At 45.1% G+C, this 14878-nt stretch overlaps 1 protein-coding gene across 2 annotated transcripts; it reads right to left on the bottom strand.

The window, feature by feature from the left end:
• GFI1B (growth factor independent 1B transcriptional repressor) lies at nucleotides 1–11490 on the bottom strand. Of its 2 annotated transcripts, XM_086475767.1 has the most exons (7): nucleotides 11361–11490; nucleotides 5925–6053; nucleotides 4283–4429; nucleotides 3448–3710; nucleotides 3031–3168; nucleotides 2403–2568; nucleotides 1–1960 (listed from the first exon to the last, which is right to left on the bottom strand). In XM_086475767.1, exons 2-7 carry the CDS (start codon nucleotides 6037–6039, stop codon nucleotides 1782–1784), a joined length of 1008 nt encoding a protein of 335 aa, XP_086331893.1. In that variant the 5' UTR covers nucleotides 6040–6053; nucleotides 11361–11490; the 3' UTR covers nucleotides 1–1781. The 2 variants fall into 2 exon arrangements, with proteins under 2 accessions (XP_086331893.1, XP_009945739.2); XM_009947437.2 differs by lacking the exon at nucleotides 11361–11490 and having other exon boundaries at nucleotides 5925–6073.
• Between the last annotated feature and the right edge of the window lie 3388 nt (nucleotides 11491–14878).

Genomic DNA, 14878 nt, shown 5'->3' with positions numbered 1-14878 from the left:
TTACTGAGAGGGAACAGATTTATCAGATAAATCCCAGCAGGCCTGTACATGTTGTCATTGTCTGGTATACTGCAATAAAAATATACATTAGAATAAGTATAAATACATATTTACAGTGTACAAGTAAAGCCAGGATTACAGACTCTGTTTTGAGCTTCCAGAATGCATATTAATGACTAACAGCTTAGGCACAGCATAAATCAGGAGCAAGTACATTTTAGGTCTTAGGAGAATAACTTTGGATTTACAGCAGTGTAACTGAGGGCCGGAGAGACCTCCTTCTCTCCTGGCAATAAATGAATTTTCCCCTTGGACTGTTTCTTCTTTGCCCATGATGGCAGCCTTCCTTCATAAGCATTTGGAGTGAAATGGCTAGTGCCACAGCCAGTTCTCCAGGCTACTTCCCACTGGTGCCTTTGTCCAAGGCCACGTGTTCAGGGATGTAGTTATGGAGTGGGCTGTGTGGTGCTACAATGCTCTGCTTAACTGAAAGCACTTGTCTTTTTAATGCCATAATAATACTTTGTCCTTCCTGTTAAGAACTCAAGGGACTCTACAAACCTGAGTGAATGACTCCACATCACCAGGAGGGGTGGAGAAATAAAACCCCAGTGCAGAGACCTGCTGAAGGTTATATAGTGAGAACATAGAGCTTGAAGGGGAACTGGCTTTTTACTTGTTCCAGTGCTTTGCTTCAACCCCTAGACCTGGAAGAAGGAGGAAATACCACTGCTCTGTTTGTATAATATTTGTAAGGTACTTGCATACTATGCCAATGTGTACAGGCCAGTCGCTTCCTCCTTTAAGAGAGAGGCTGGAAAGCAGAACGCTGGCCCTTGACATTGACATCCAAGGGCCATTCTTGACCGTGCAGTGACATGGGATTGCCCAGGACAGCAGCTGGTATGTCCAGCATGCAGTGAAATATTGTGGGACATACCAGCCTGGATTCCAAGAGCAGGCAGTCTCTCTCACATGGTACTGAGGCCTGGGGCTTATTAGCTTATACCTAGTGCTGTGGCATGGCTCTTCCTGGAGCTTGCTTGGTTGCCACTAACGCAGGGATCTGTGCGGCATGGTGGAATGCATTCAGAGACCCCTGTTATCAGCTAGGGATAGGAGCTGGGTTTTTTCAGTATTTTCCTCCCACTCCAAGCTAAAAATACAACGCAGTTAACTTGTCATTTGATCACAGTTAAGTGCTTCGCTGAAAGAAAATTACTTTAGGTGTGTGCTGCCAGAATTTATGACCTGGGCAAGTCTCTGCAGAAGCCCTGTCCAGGTTGAACACAGCTCACAGAATGCAACCTATTTGCATGCCCTAGCCTTATCTTCCCAACCATCAAAGCAGAACATGGTCACGGCACTAGTTTGGCACAGATTTTTGCTGCCACTAGCCCGGGAGTTCCTGACTCACTGCTGATCAGTCTGATGAAGCAGATTCTGCACATGGTGTAAATCCAGAAGTAATAGTGACCCTGAAGGAATTCCTCTGGATTTGCAGTTGAGCACGTGATGTCAGATCTGGGCTGGTACCTGTTGTAACTGGAAAGTGAGAGCTGCCACAGGTTTCTTTGTCATGTACTGGGATGTGCAAGGCCCTGGGATGCCAGAACACCAAAGCCAATGACATGACTTTGCTAGTCCCCAGGGGAACATTGGATGCTATATGAGCTTTATGAGGTGGGCAGCCCCATGCTGGATGGAGATGCTGGGGAGAGTCTTCTTCCCTGGAGCATGCACTGGCAGTGGGAGCTCCAGCAAAGACGTGGAGCCATCCCTCACTTGAGATTGTGTTGGGTCTCTCGGTGCCTCCGTAGATCCACCTTGCGCTGGAAGCCCTTGGCACAGAGCTCACAGCTGAAGGGCTTGAAGCCGGTGTGCTTGCGGCTGTGAGTGATGAGGTTGGAGCTCTGGCTGAACGCTTTACCGCATACCTGGCATTTGTGGGGCTTCTCCCCTGCAGGGCAGAGAAAATGGCAAGAAATCCTTCAACAGATGAGAGAAAGGAGGTACAAATGCCCTTTAGCAGACTCAGACCCGACTAGTTATGCTTGGGCATCAGGGTGCTGCCAGCCCAGCTGTCCTGCTAATGTGTCTGCACTCTAATCCAGCACCAGAGGGTGAGAAGAACCAGAGGCAGACCTCTCCGGCCGTGTGACCCACGCCCTCTCTGCATCCCGGGCCGGGTACAACCATGACACGCACTGGAGGTCTATAACCATCTCCCTGTCACACAGAGGAGGATGTGCATCTCAGTGATGCTTAGACCTTCTGCTGTCTTGCTGCACAGGGAAGAATGACTTTCCAGTGCTTTTGGACACTTATCCCCAGTGCAGCGTGTGTATCAACATGATGGACTCTAATTTGCATTTTCTTATTGGGAATATTTTGTTTCTCACCAGTGTGGATGTAAGTGTGTTTCTTCATATCCGACTTCTGGTGGAAGCGCTTGCCACAGTATTGGCAGGGATAGGGACGTGTGTCTGAATGGATCAGTAGATGAGTGGAGAGGGTGGAGGAACGTTTGAATGTCTTCCCACACATCTTGCACTCAAAACTTCTTTCCTGTTAGGGAAAGAAAATCATGGGATTCCTGTAGCTGCAAGACATGTGACAGAGCTTGAAGAGTGTTAAGAGTGTTGAAAATAGTAGATTTGATAAGCAAATCTCCTCAGCTCATGGACTGATATGCTAGGTGCAGTACAAAGAGAATGTGGGGAGCGTTACTTATGGAAATGTATTACACCTTGTGATCCAAACTCTGGCACCCTTTAGGAGGAGGCAAGGCATGGAAGAACCAGTAGCAACAATCCTCCCCTCCCATCCAAGGAATTCTCAAGGGAAGTCTGAGATTTGTGAGACCAAGACACAAGTCTTCAGAGCTCCAGTCATTGTCATTGGGTGCTACAGAAAAGCCATCGTGTTTGTAACCTGGGAAATGTCACTTCCTTTACAACGGAGTATGCAACAGCTAAGGTCCGATACTCGAGCTCTGGAGAGCTGGTTCTTTGGAAACATGCCACCCACCTGGGAGTGAATATTGGTATGCTGCTCCAGGCTTACAGCATGTCCAAAGGTTTTGCCACATACTTCACAAGCAAAGGGACGGGTCCCACTATGAGACCTTCGGACATGGACCTCCAGCCCATGAGGAGTAGAGAATACCTGCAAAACAAAATGCCAGTGATTTTTTTTTTTTTTTAACATGAGGCAGCTGCATCTCCATCTCTGTTTTCAATTCCTTCTCTTTATTTCATCCTTCCCTCTTGGGGAACGGGCTATGTGAACTGCGTCGTTCCTAGCAGCCTTGTCCCCTAGTCAAGAGAAAAAGCAGGTACCCGTTTTGAGCCGCATGCTTTGGAGTAACCCAGTGAAACACTGATGTATGCAATGAAAATTGCTCCAGCCCCATCCCCATCCCTGAGGTTCTCCTCTGTGACGCACCTTGTTGCACTTGATGCAGTGGTAGGTCTCCATGTCTGAGGAGTAATGCATGCTGTAATCTAGAGGGGGCTCGGCGCTTGGCAGGAGGTGGCTTCCATACAGGCTAACTGGGTGCTCCAAGAGGGCCGAGTGCATGGTGGAAGACATCTGTTGGTAGCTGTATGGCAAATGGAAAGCATCCCAAGAAAAGCCGGTTTTGTAGAAGGTAGGGGTGCTTGTCGTGTTAGCGCAGTCTTTGATCTGCAGACCTGGGATGGCCATCTCTGAGTTTGCAAAGGAGAGGGAGAAGTGAGCATCGTGCCATTGCCTGCAGCTGGGCACCAGTAACTAAGTTCCCCAGGTACCATTCCCCCATTTAATGTCTTGCCTGACCTTGGGACTTGCAGTTGGTAACTCCTCCTTCTTTGATTCCAATCCTGATCCCCAAACAAAGTTCCTATTATGACTGCAATTTCAATCTGAGGAAACTTTATGGGAGAGAGGATGCTAAGGGAATATTAATCCCGCTACTAGCCCTGCTTCATATGGTGTTTCAACAAGTATCATGTGGACACCTGCCTTGACCCACATAGCACAGAGCTGCATTAGCCCTTGAGATTTGGAAGCTCGCTCATTGGAAATCATAGATAGCATCATCCTTCAGGGAGATGCTGATCTAAACCAGAATCGTAAAGGGAAATACAGAATGCTCTTCATAAGCTCTGCCTGGGACAAGTTTGACCATTGATGTCAAAATAAGAGCTGCCATTTACTGAAAATCTAGACCCAGTTGTAGGGGCTCCATGAGCCAGCCTAGCCCTGACCTCTTTTGCAGTTGTGGTCTTGGGTAGCAGACCTTGAGCTGAAGGGCCTGGCAGCATCCTGCCCAGGTACTGGACAGGGACATTTTCTTCTTTCAGTTCAGATGGGTCCTTTTCTTGTTTTGGAACCATGCATTCTAGGTCCTGTTTCTTGATGTCTTCTGGTGTCTTGTCTTCTGTGGCTGTAATCACACAGTAGTGTCACAGTTAGTTTATTCTAGCTGTTAGGAGAAGAGGGTTTGTCCTTATGCATGAACTCATGCTTAGATACATGAGCCCATGCTCAACTCCCTGAGTAAGTGCAGACTGGTGCAATCAGCACAGCAATCAAGGCCTGTCCATTGCTGACAAAGGGAAATTCCAAGCAGGATGAGATAGGCAAGGTAGAGGGGGGGCAGAAAGAAATGACAGGACACTTGATACCCTATATAGTTAAAGAAAATTAACTCTAGAAGGCTGCATGTCTGTAAGAATTATTTCCCTATTTAAAACCATTTTCATTTGTGTGGATGACTCACAATCACTAACTTATTAACCTCCCCGCCCCTCTCCTAAGAGAGTTCAGTATTGTTAACCTGAATTTATCGACAGCCAAGCAGGGAAGCAGAGAGAGGAGGTAACTGCTTACGCAGTGAGGTGACCGTAGAGCCTCACCTCCTCCTGCCCACACTCCCATTTCTCCATACTTGTCCCAGCCCTTAAGAATCTAAAGAATCTAAAAAGGACAGAGGTCCAATACATGTGCCTCCTTTCTGGTGGAGATGGGACTGGCCTGCTGAGGGACAGTATTCATCTGTTGTCCAAACCCTCTTGTTTGCCCAAGAGGCACAACAAATGGCTGAAGGATGATGGCAGGAATTAAAATTAAGATGTCACCTCCTTTCTTTTTTTATCAAACTTATCATAGGGCTGGTCTCTAATTTGATAGCCAGGGCTAGAACAAAGGGTAAATTGATTCTAGATTTGAATAAAGAAAATTTGAATGGTGCCTGAAGGAAGAAGATAATTGTCCCAGCCCTGCCACTGCGTGGATGGCTGTTGGAGAGCATGAACAGAAGCAGAGGGAGGACAGCAGGCATAGGCAGAAGCAGTGCTGGTTGGTGTTAATATAGTATATAGCAGCTAGCCCTTCACCTGCGAGTGTGTAGGACTCCTTTCACAGTCAGTGTTAGGCTATCACTCGTATTTTCTCATTCTAGCTGTAACCTTCCTTGCAAATCATCAGGAGGAGGTGGTAACACACTGAGGTAGAGAAGATGTAGGTCCAGGGAGAATGTGGGCAGAGAACAAAGCAAGCTAGAGATTGAGGTGGCAGAGTTGTGAGCTTGTAGAAGACTGACAACCAAGTGCACACTCTTTTCCCAACTGTTAGTGCCTGAAGTTGGCCATCTTTCCCAAATGTGACCAACTCCACACGACAATCTCGCATCTCAAATCTCCCCAGCAACCCAGCAGGAAACAAAGGGAGGATCTAAATTTGGTTTCAGTGGGACAGTGTGGATTTGGCCTTGAGAAAGAGGGCACACAGTAGGGGATCAGTTTGTCCTTAGACTGACAACCCCATGTGGAAGCCCTTAGTTGCTCTTCAGCTCACCCATCCTACTCCCTTAGATTGCCTACTCAATTATTGATTTGCCTTGGTGTATTCTTACAAGCCCAGTGGATGGATTGACTCACCAGTGAAGGGAGAGGTTATTGGATCCCATGTGAGAATAGGCAGGTCATCTTCCACAAAGCGGTGTTGATGATAGGTATGAGCCTTTTTGCTTTTCACCAAAAAGGAACGTGGCATTTTCCATTCACTGCCTGGGCAGAAACACAGCATAATGGCAGGTAAATCTCTGTGCTTTGGGGGGTAACTTCTTATTTGTTCCCCCAGCACGTCACTGCTGCCTACAGAGCTGATGAGAATCTAAACCCTTCTACTGGGGAGATAGCAAGTTCATCTCAAAGGTCCCTCAACCCGGCTGAAGAGCAGGGCTTGGTTGCATGGGTTTAGGTGCATGATGGATCTCAACTCTGGGGAAAACACATAGCTGTGGGGGGGGCTAAGTGAAAAACTTACTGCAAGATAGTCTGCCACTGAACGTAGAGATGGGACGGCAGATCAAAGATGGGACTGCAGATTACAGTATACTCCATAAAAATTACACTTCGTAATCCACCCCTAAGTTGAGGCAAATGATTAGTGCTATCTTTATGTTGTAGGTGGAGAAACAGAAGCGTGCTTAAAAGGAGTGCTGTGTTACAGACCAAAACTGCGTCTGTGGCAAAGCTACATCAGAAGCCAGGATCTCTCTCCTGTAGCTCTCTGCTCTGGCTGCAGGACACGATGCGTCTCTGACCTTACCCTCCCTCAGAGGACACAGTGGGGACTGCAGGTTGGAGATCACCCCTTTGCGAAAGGGTCTGTCTTTGGGGTTGTACCGCACCTAGAAGAGCGCAGTCCCAAGCCATGGTATGGGCTCCTCTGTGAAATTGCTACACAAATAATAATTATAGAAACAACATCAATGATAGGAGAGACACAGTGGAAAATCCCCGCAGCCATGATGGCTGGTGGGTTTCCTTCTTGTTGGCCGTAGCTTGAGTACTTTGTATGCTGGCTGACAAACAACAGCCAAGCAGAGGCAGAGCAGAAGCGCTGGGTGAGAGAGGTTACCTTTTGGATCTGACTCAAATATCACAGACCGTTGAAATGACGGGATAGGAACAAACATAAAATGCTGAAATTTAATCATACAAAATTCTCTTGCAATGCATCTGTTATCTTTACTACCCAGAAGCCAGCCCGCCCTGTGCCCGCTCCCCACAGCTAGTAACTGTTCACATGTAGGCAGTACGACAACAGGCTCAATGCTGTGTATGGCAATATCAGCTGGCGCCTTATTTGCATATGTATTTGCATTTTCCCTTGTAATTGTTCAGGATAGTAGCACTAAAAGCAAATCTTGCTATATTTCCTATGAAAAGCCAGCAGTAAGTTCTGGCTGTCTGTGATGGAAAAGTGCATTATTAAGTTTTGGGTTTCCCAGACAGCAGTTAAGTGTAGCCTACTTATCTACTGAAAAAAAAAGAAAAAAAAAACAAAAAAGTTTCCTGCTGTTAAGTAGGAATGACCTGAAATGTCTGTGTATGCCAGGACAGAGCAGTGTGGGCTCCTGGAATCCCAAGCAGCCAGGGATGGAAAAGCTCTGCTCCCTAGGGTTCAGCAGTGCCCGCACTACCCCTGCATGCTAAACATAATTACACAGCCCAGTGGAGTTTTGTTAGAAGGTCCGAGGGCCACGTTTACAGTGATGCCTCCAGCTGCAGGTATGTGCACTGTGGCATTCACCCAGTGAGGTCTGCTGCGGGCAGGTGGGTTGCCAAGCCCACTGCTGCCGGTGAGACTCGGGTGCTCACCAGCCGAGCTGCCTTTGGAAATGCAGTTATAGCTGCCTTTTTACATCTTGTCCAGGGTTCCCACTGTTTCTTCTATGACTTCAGGGATAAGTCTTGGTGTCTCTAGCCATTTTTTCTTCTGAAATGACTCACCTGTTTTTCTTCATCTTTTTCCAAGAAATTTGCATGTAACTTGAGATGAGTAAGAGAAAACAGAGGCCAAGAGTAGATTTGTTAATTTAATTTTAGAAAGAGGACAAAACAGTACTGAGAGCGAACCATAAGTATGCCCTTGAGGGAAGGGACGCTGAAGTACATTGCTGTATTTGCTCTCTTGCAACTCTCTAATGAGGTTCCTTCTAAGTATCATAAAGCGTATCTCTGCCTGGCGAAAGGCTGCCGGCACAGAAATGCCTCCAGCTCGGTACGAACGCAGGCGTGTTCTGCAACGGGCATAACCCTTCAAGCAGCCTGCCCTGCCTAGCCCGTGCACCTCGCATCCTAGCAGAAGGGGTTAGCTCAGAGGGTCCCACTGCTCTCGGTCAGTCCCAGATGGGGTATCTGTGCATGGAGCCCCAAGTTAAAGTCCTGCCACAAACCCTTTATACATGGAATTCCCACGCATGTCAAAGGGATTTTCCCATGTGGTAGGGCAGGACTGTGTCCACAATGGAGGGTATTCATACCAGCAAGCTTTAGACATTGGATTTCTCTGTCTGAATTAACCAGCTGATTTCCCTGGGCTTCTTACGCAGTGGAGGAAGAGGCTCCAGCAGCACCTGAACATAGGGTGAAAGAGTCACTCTGCCTGCCCGCTGGCTAGAGGACCCTATGGCATTAGCCAGACAGCTTAGCCAGGTAAATTAAAGGACTGGAGATGGGCGGCATAAGCAATCTTGCAGTGTTTTGTGGTAGTACCCATAGACTACACGAAGGCACTAAGTACAGCCCGCTTTTCTGACGGTGGTTGAAAGTAGACGTATGTGCATCAATGGGATTTTTCTGGATCTGTTTGCCCCAGCATATGTAAAAGTCAAATTTGGTCCAGTATCTTGACTGCTGATAAGGGCCTCTACTGAGCACAACAATCTTTAATGCACTACTGAACGTTACAAAAGGAAGTTACCTTCCCCCACCCCATTTTACAGAGAAAACAGGAACTGGGAGCCCAAAGTGTAGTTAATTAACAACTGCATTGGACTGTCTTTGTGATTCACACAACCGGGTTAGAGGAAAGCTAGAAGCACAGATTGGGAGAGAAAAAAAATACTATCTTTCCTTGAAACTCAAGATTATCAGTAGCAAGTGCTCAGCTGCTACTAATGGCTAACTATATTTCACAGGGAAAGTAGCGCTATGGACAACAGACCCCACTACGTCTTAAAGTCACTGAAGCTCCTGACAGAATTTAGCTTCAACCTTTTGCTAAAAATTAAACTTTATTTTTATGGAGTCTGTTCTTGCCAGCCCCTGTGGCAGCAGTTTCTACCTTGCCTGGCAAGTGCACAAGGAAGTTCATTGCTGGGGCAGGAGGGCCTACCCAAAATGGAAGTGTTGTGGCATTTTTTGGATTCAATACAGGATATAAAATCAGTAGCTGGCTAGAAATGACATTCTTATTTGTTTGCCATTCCTGTAGCTGTACAATAATGTTGTAGTAATCTGCGCTGAGGAAAAGACAGCCAAAAGGACCCAAGGGAAAAAAAACCTTCCTCCCTGTTTTAGGTATCTGACTTGATGCACCTTAGAAGGGCTTCTTCTACCAGTTATAAGTTCCCCAGTCAGATCTGAAAGGGGACCCAGCACTCGCGTGTTCCCCTCCTGTGTTCAACCTCGAAGTTCCTTCGTCCTCAGTGATGCTCTCTGGTGATTTTGCAGAGTATCACATGTGAAACTGTAATGTAATACTGAAACACTGGAGATTGTGGAAGAACCAAATTAAAAGGGGTTTTTTTAGAGGGTGGTTTCTGACTTCAGGATCCCAATTTCACTTGATCCCATGTTCTTCGTGAAGCCCTAACTCCCATGTCACTGCACGGCAGGTGGCAGTACCCAAAACTACAGGATCGGGCCCTTTGATATAATTTAGAAGAAATTCATATTCTCACTGAATTATGGAGCTGTTCTCTCTGGTTCCTTCAGCGAGATGACTCATAACACGAAACCCCGTATTTGGGAACAGGTGTTTGCAGGATTGTGCCACGCTGAATCAGGAACCCGACTTGCAGCATAAATTCCATTCTAAAGCTGGCTTTCATTTTCTGCTAAATTCAAATAATCCTGTTTTCAAATTTACAAGGTTAATTGTAGAGATGAAACCCTTTTTCCCACTACGCTCAGCAGAAATACGTAATTTTTACTTGCAGTTGATAAATATCTTCATATAAGTTGATGAGTGTACAAAGTTTTAGGCTAAAAAGAGGCTTATTTCCTTCCTATTGCTTAATTTATATTTAAATCTTAATATTGGGGTTTTTTTCTGTTCTTCCTGGCAAAGGTGAAGGTTCCAATAGTTTGTCTTTCAGAAGACTACATTTTTGAAGAAAAAAGCACAAAACAGAAATGACCAGTGTCTGAAAATTTTAAGAGGCTAAATAAAATAAGAGGTTTTACGGACTCCTGGCTCTTGAAATATAAAGCCATATTCAAAAAGAAATTCAGTTCTTTACAACAAAATTAATCATGTCTTCACTAGTCCACCTTTGCAAATGTAATAAATGTACTTGGGGCAAGCAATTTGAATGCAGCTTTTTTTAGTGGAAAAATGAGCAAAACCTTTTTCACGCCTGTGGTAAGACTGGGCAAATGGACATTACGGCAGGGGTAGCAACTTATGGTGGAAATTTTGTCCAAGAAGTGGGAAGGAAATGCTTGTACATCTGTAGTATCTACAAAAATGTTCAGAATATAATGGCAGCGTCCGTTCTTTAGAAACCTCTTTTAGCTCCCAGTGATGCCGGGAATGCCACTGGCTTTAGCAAACTTTGCCTTAGGCTTCCATGGATAAATAGACTTACGTAGTGCAATCTAACAAATTCTATATCCCCTTAACGTATAGATGCACTTACTGCGTGAGCTTACAAATCATTTGCTTTCCTGCTTAATGTATCGAGTCAATCTGGTGGTATATGAGGAGCATCTATAAATAGCTAATTCCATATGCTAAAAATTGTTACATTAATCAGCCTGTATTTAGAAAGGATGGAAAGACAATAAAATAAAAGATTTGAAGCAAAAATCCTAAACAGGAGAGACTGAATTCTCCTCTAGCAACTGGCACAGATTAATTGATGTCAACAGAGGTGTGCTGTTTTCTGAATTTAAAGGTCTGGCCCTGTAAAAGAGCAATTAAAAGGAAGAATATAGTACGCACTCTCCTCAGTGCTTAAGTACAAAAGTCTACATCTAGAAACTATTCCTGCTGCACGGAGCTTGCTGGGACACCGGTATCTGAAACCATTGTCACATCTTTCAGACTTCGTTCTACTATTTCCATTTTCACATGTGAGAGTGAAGTAAGTATATGGCACATAATTTTAAAAGGTTTGACTCATTTGAATTAAGTGAACCATTATCATAAAGGAATCCTCAGGACAAGTGACTTAACGCACTGCAATATGTTACATATTTGCAAACAGAAGCAAAGAAGAAGAAAAAGCTTAGAAAAACATATCAGAGAAATGAGAAAAGCAATCAAATTAAAAGTGTTTAAAAGAATAAATCAATCACCTGTTTGGGGAACCTTGCTTTACTGGATTCGCCTTGAAATCTCCCCAGACAAGCGAGACGTCGTCTTCTCTCTGGACTCCTCTTCCACTTTTTCACTTAGTTGCAGTCTGCTGAAATAGATACTTCTCCTTTTTTCTCTCTCTGTTTTTTTTACCCCTGTTCCCCTCCCTGATTTTTCAATCAGATTATTTGTGTCAAAATCTGGCGGTGAAGAAACAGCCAATAGAGAAGCCGAGCCCAGAAAGTATTTGCTTATCAAAACTTTCCAGGACTTTGAAAACTTGAAGAGAATTCACGATGCCCAGCTCGAAACCCTAGGGGCAGCACCCTTCACTTTCTGGGGCAGCTTCGCCTGCTGCAGGGATACTCCTCTGTCATATTGACAAAGAGCATGACACAGTGAAATAATGTACCAAGCAGACATTTGTTATTTTGGCTTTTCTTTAAAAAAAAAAAAAAAAAAGAAAAAAGAAAAAAGAATAGCTCTTAAGAAACCTGTATTTTTACACACATTCATCCACGCATCATATCTTTCACAAACAGACACACCATCTGTCTCACATACACACACTTACATACTTCAGTCTCATAAACAAAACCATCTAGCACATATGCACAAAATTATTTTATTCCAGAATGGATCTTTTATCTCTCCAATTTCCAAGGAAAAAGGAATAAATACTTGCACAGTAACAACTGAAAAAGATGTGTGTTAATCAGCCTTCATTTTCCTAGGCATATGTGTGTGCAATCCATACATATTTCAGGCACTGCTCTATCTATATACAGCTGTATATAGAATATAAATATAGATTTAAGAAAGCTCATTAAGCGAGCTCATTAACAAGCATCTCTGCAAAAAGCTCTTCAAAAGCAATAATAAGAATTTGCACTTCTATCACCTGCTTTCAAAAAAGGTTCGAAAATGGGTTTGCAAATGTGAAAAACTGACTGCCAAACCTCCCTGTAACGGCAGGGTGGAAGGAGGGACAATGAAGCAGGGTGACTTTTCTCAGATACCCCATTGTTCTCTAGCCGAGGTGGGAACAGGAGCTAGAGAGCAGTGATTTTCTTTTCAGAACCCTTGGGCATGGCTCTTATTTGAGGACAAACAAGGAGAGCTGATCTCCCCAAATGCTTGGGGAGGGCGCGGGGAAGTAACACCTTGATTTCACCGATTCTCCAACGATCACAATCTTCCTGACTGTGCAAGTGCACAGTGGCATGAGCCCTATGTGCCCTCAGTTACCCCCTCCTGCGCTTACAGCACGCTCCGTGCACGGCTGGAGTTGAGACAGCAAGGATGCCTTCCGAGGAGTTTATCATTCATCACATAACCATACACGCAGCAGCTGAGCGCCAAGCACTGGGACGTCGCTGTCAGAGAAGTGCCTTTACAGCGTGGAGTTTTTCTGCTCCCTGTGAGCTTTCAAACAACGTCACTGTTTCCTACAGTCGGCTGCACTGAACCAGGACTCAGCTGGGTCCCTTTTCCTACTGCAGCTCAGGGTGGTGAAAGCACCGGGAAGCAATAACCTTTCTTCTGCCCTGCACCGGGAGCGGTGGTGGGCTGGTGTTTCCCTGATGGAGCAGATGTGGTCCAGAGACACTTCAGGTTCATGGCAGAGGCATTCTGCATCCCTGGCCCGAGCGCTCTCTGCCGGGACAGCCACAAGTCACAGCGCTTGTCATCGCGCCCTGTCATTGCCCCATGGCACCGGACAGGCTGTGCAATGGGTTTTGATGCAACTCGGAGATAGGAGGGTAGGTTTCACCCACACTGAGAAAGATTCAGATTTTCATCTTCATCCATCTGTCATTTACTGAACATATTTAATTCTTGTTGTTTATAGAAGCAAACAATCCCTTTTCCCTCGCCCTCCTCTCCTCCTTATTTATCTAGCTGGGTTTTGCATGAAAGAAACGTTCCCAAGGCATTGTGCTCGCAAGCTGATTTGCATCCTCTTAAACACAGGCATTTGAAGGATTACATTTCCCGCTACAAAAACAAGCATTGTAACAGAAAACCAAAATGTACATTGCAGCTTCAGGGTTTCATATGAAGACAGTTACAGGAATTAAACAAAACAGGAAAATGACAAGCTGCTGAAAGGACTGAGATGTTATTTTATGAAACATTGGAGCTGGCTTCTGCCAGCACCCCTGAGCACAGACTTCCCGTTGACATAAAGTGCAAATAGCTGCAGAATGTGGCTCTTAAACTAGAGACAGCAAAAGCAAGTCGACCACACAAAAAAAAACCTACAGAAAACTAGTTATGCAAAAAATTTAACAGCCCATTCAGTAAAACCTAGCTGATTTGAGAGGCGCTCCAAAGAGCATGGGGCACAGTTTGGAGAAGGAGGATAACTACGTCTCCATGGCCAGTAACCTGTGCCTAGAGCAGCTGCAAATAAACCATCTGTATCAGCTCTTCTGCTTCCCCAAGTAGCCATCACCTCGCAAAGCCCAGATAGAATTGTATACAAACTGATCCCCGAAATAATGGGCACAGGCAAGCTCTTTTATGACTATTAATGTTATCACTGCACTAGAATGCCTGAAGAGAGGTGGGGACACTGCTGTGGCTAGTTCAGCTCTCACGCACCCCTTCTCCCTTTGACTTCAGGAGTTCCTCCAGAGGAAACTGTTGCAGGATGGGAGCACAGCCAGCTATCGCCTTGGCTTGTTGTGTTCTTACTCTTCCCTAGATTTCTGTTCGTGGCTCCTGTTGAACTTGTCACTTCTCCTCTTCATTGAAATCACCATCAAAAGGTGATTTATACAAGCCGAAATAAAAAGAAAAAAAAAAAAAAAAAGAGTGCCAGAGATGAATTTCGGGCTAGAAGGACCTTCGAACTGACCCCGTGTGGTCACTCTTATTTTATGTTCTTCCTGTTGATACAATTTTCCTTGTTCTTTCTTCTTGCCTCAGGGCCAGCAGAGAGCTGCAGAGGGCTTATCTGGGCGCACATAGGCTTGTCCTGGCCCTGACCCACACAGGCCAGGGTGGATGTACAGCGAGTTCCGCTTGCAGCCGAGAACAGTTTAATTTTGTGTGTGGCTATGAGTTCTTACAACATGTCATGTGCTCCAGTCCATCCTAAGCAAATAGATTATTAAATGTATAACTCAGTAATAATAAACAGGTTAATTATAGCACACCATGTCCATTCTAATGCAGTCGTCTTCCCTTTCAAATCTAGCAGCAAACCCCTCCTGTAGCATCCATGTTTTCTTTGTCGATTTGAATGTTACAGCAATTACACAGTAAAATAACACGACTAATTGCTTCCAGCTCTTTTCTGAAGCTCATCCTAATTTCCACTCTTTTCTGTGGCAGATTAAATAAACATGTCTTCTGCACAGCAGGAAAAAAAATACCATCACTCAGTCCAGACTGCAATAAATATTAATTGCCATGCACGAGGCAGGAGTAGATTAAAAACATGCTGGCTCCAAGCAACTCTATCTCATCCAGAAGCAGGGTGACCTATTGCAGGTGCAGCGTGAAGGAA

This window comes from Leptosomus discolor, chromosome 19, assembly GCF_034619465.1.
Source record: "Leptosomus discolor isolate bLepDis1 chromosome 19, bLepDis1.hap2, whole genome shotgun sequence".
NCBI classification, from domain to species: domain Eukaryota; kingdom Metazoa; phylum Chordata; class Aves; order Leptosomiformes; family Leptosomidae; genus Leptosomus; species Leptosomus discolor.
Note: the sequence above shows the minus strand (reverse complement) of the source record. Positions and strands in the feature narration are given on the sequence as shown.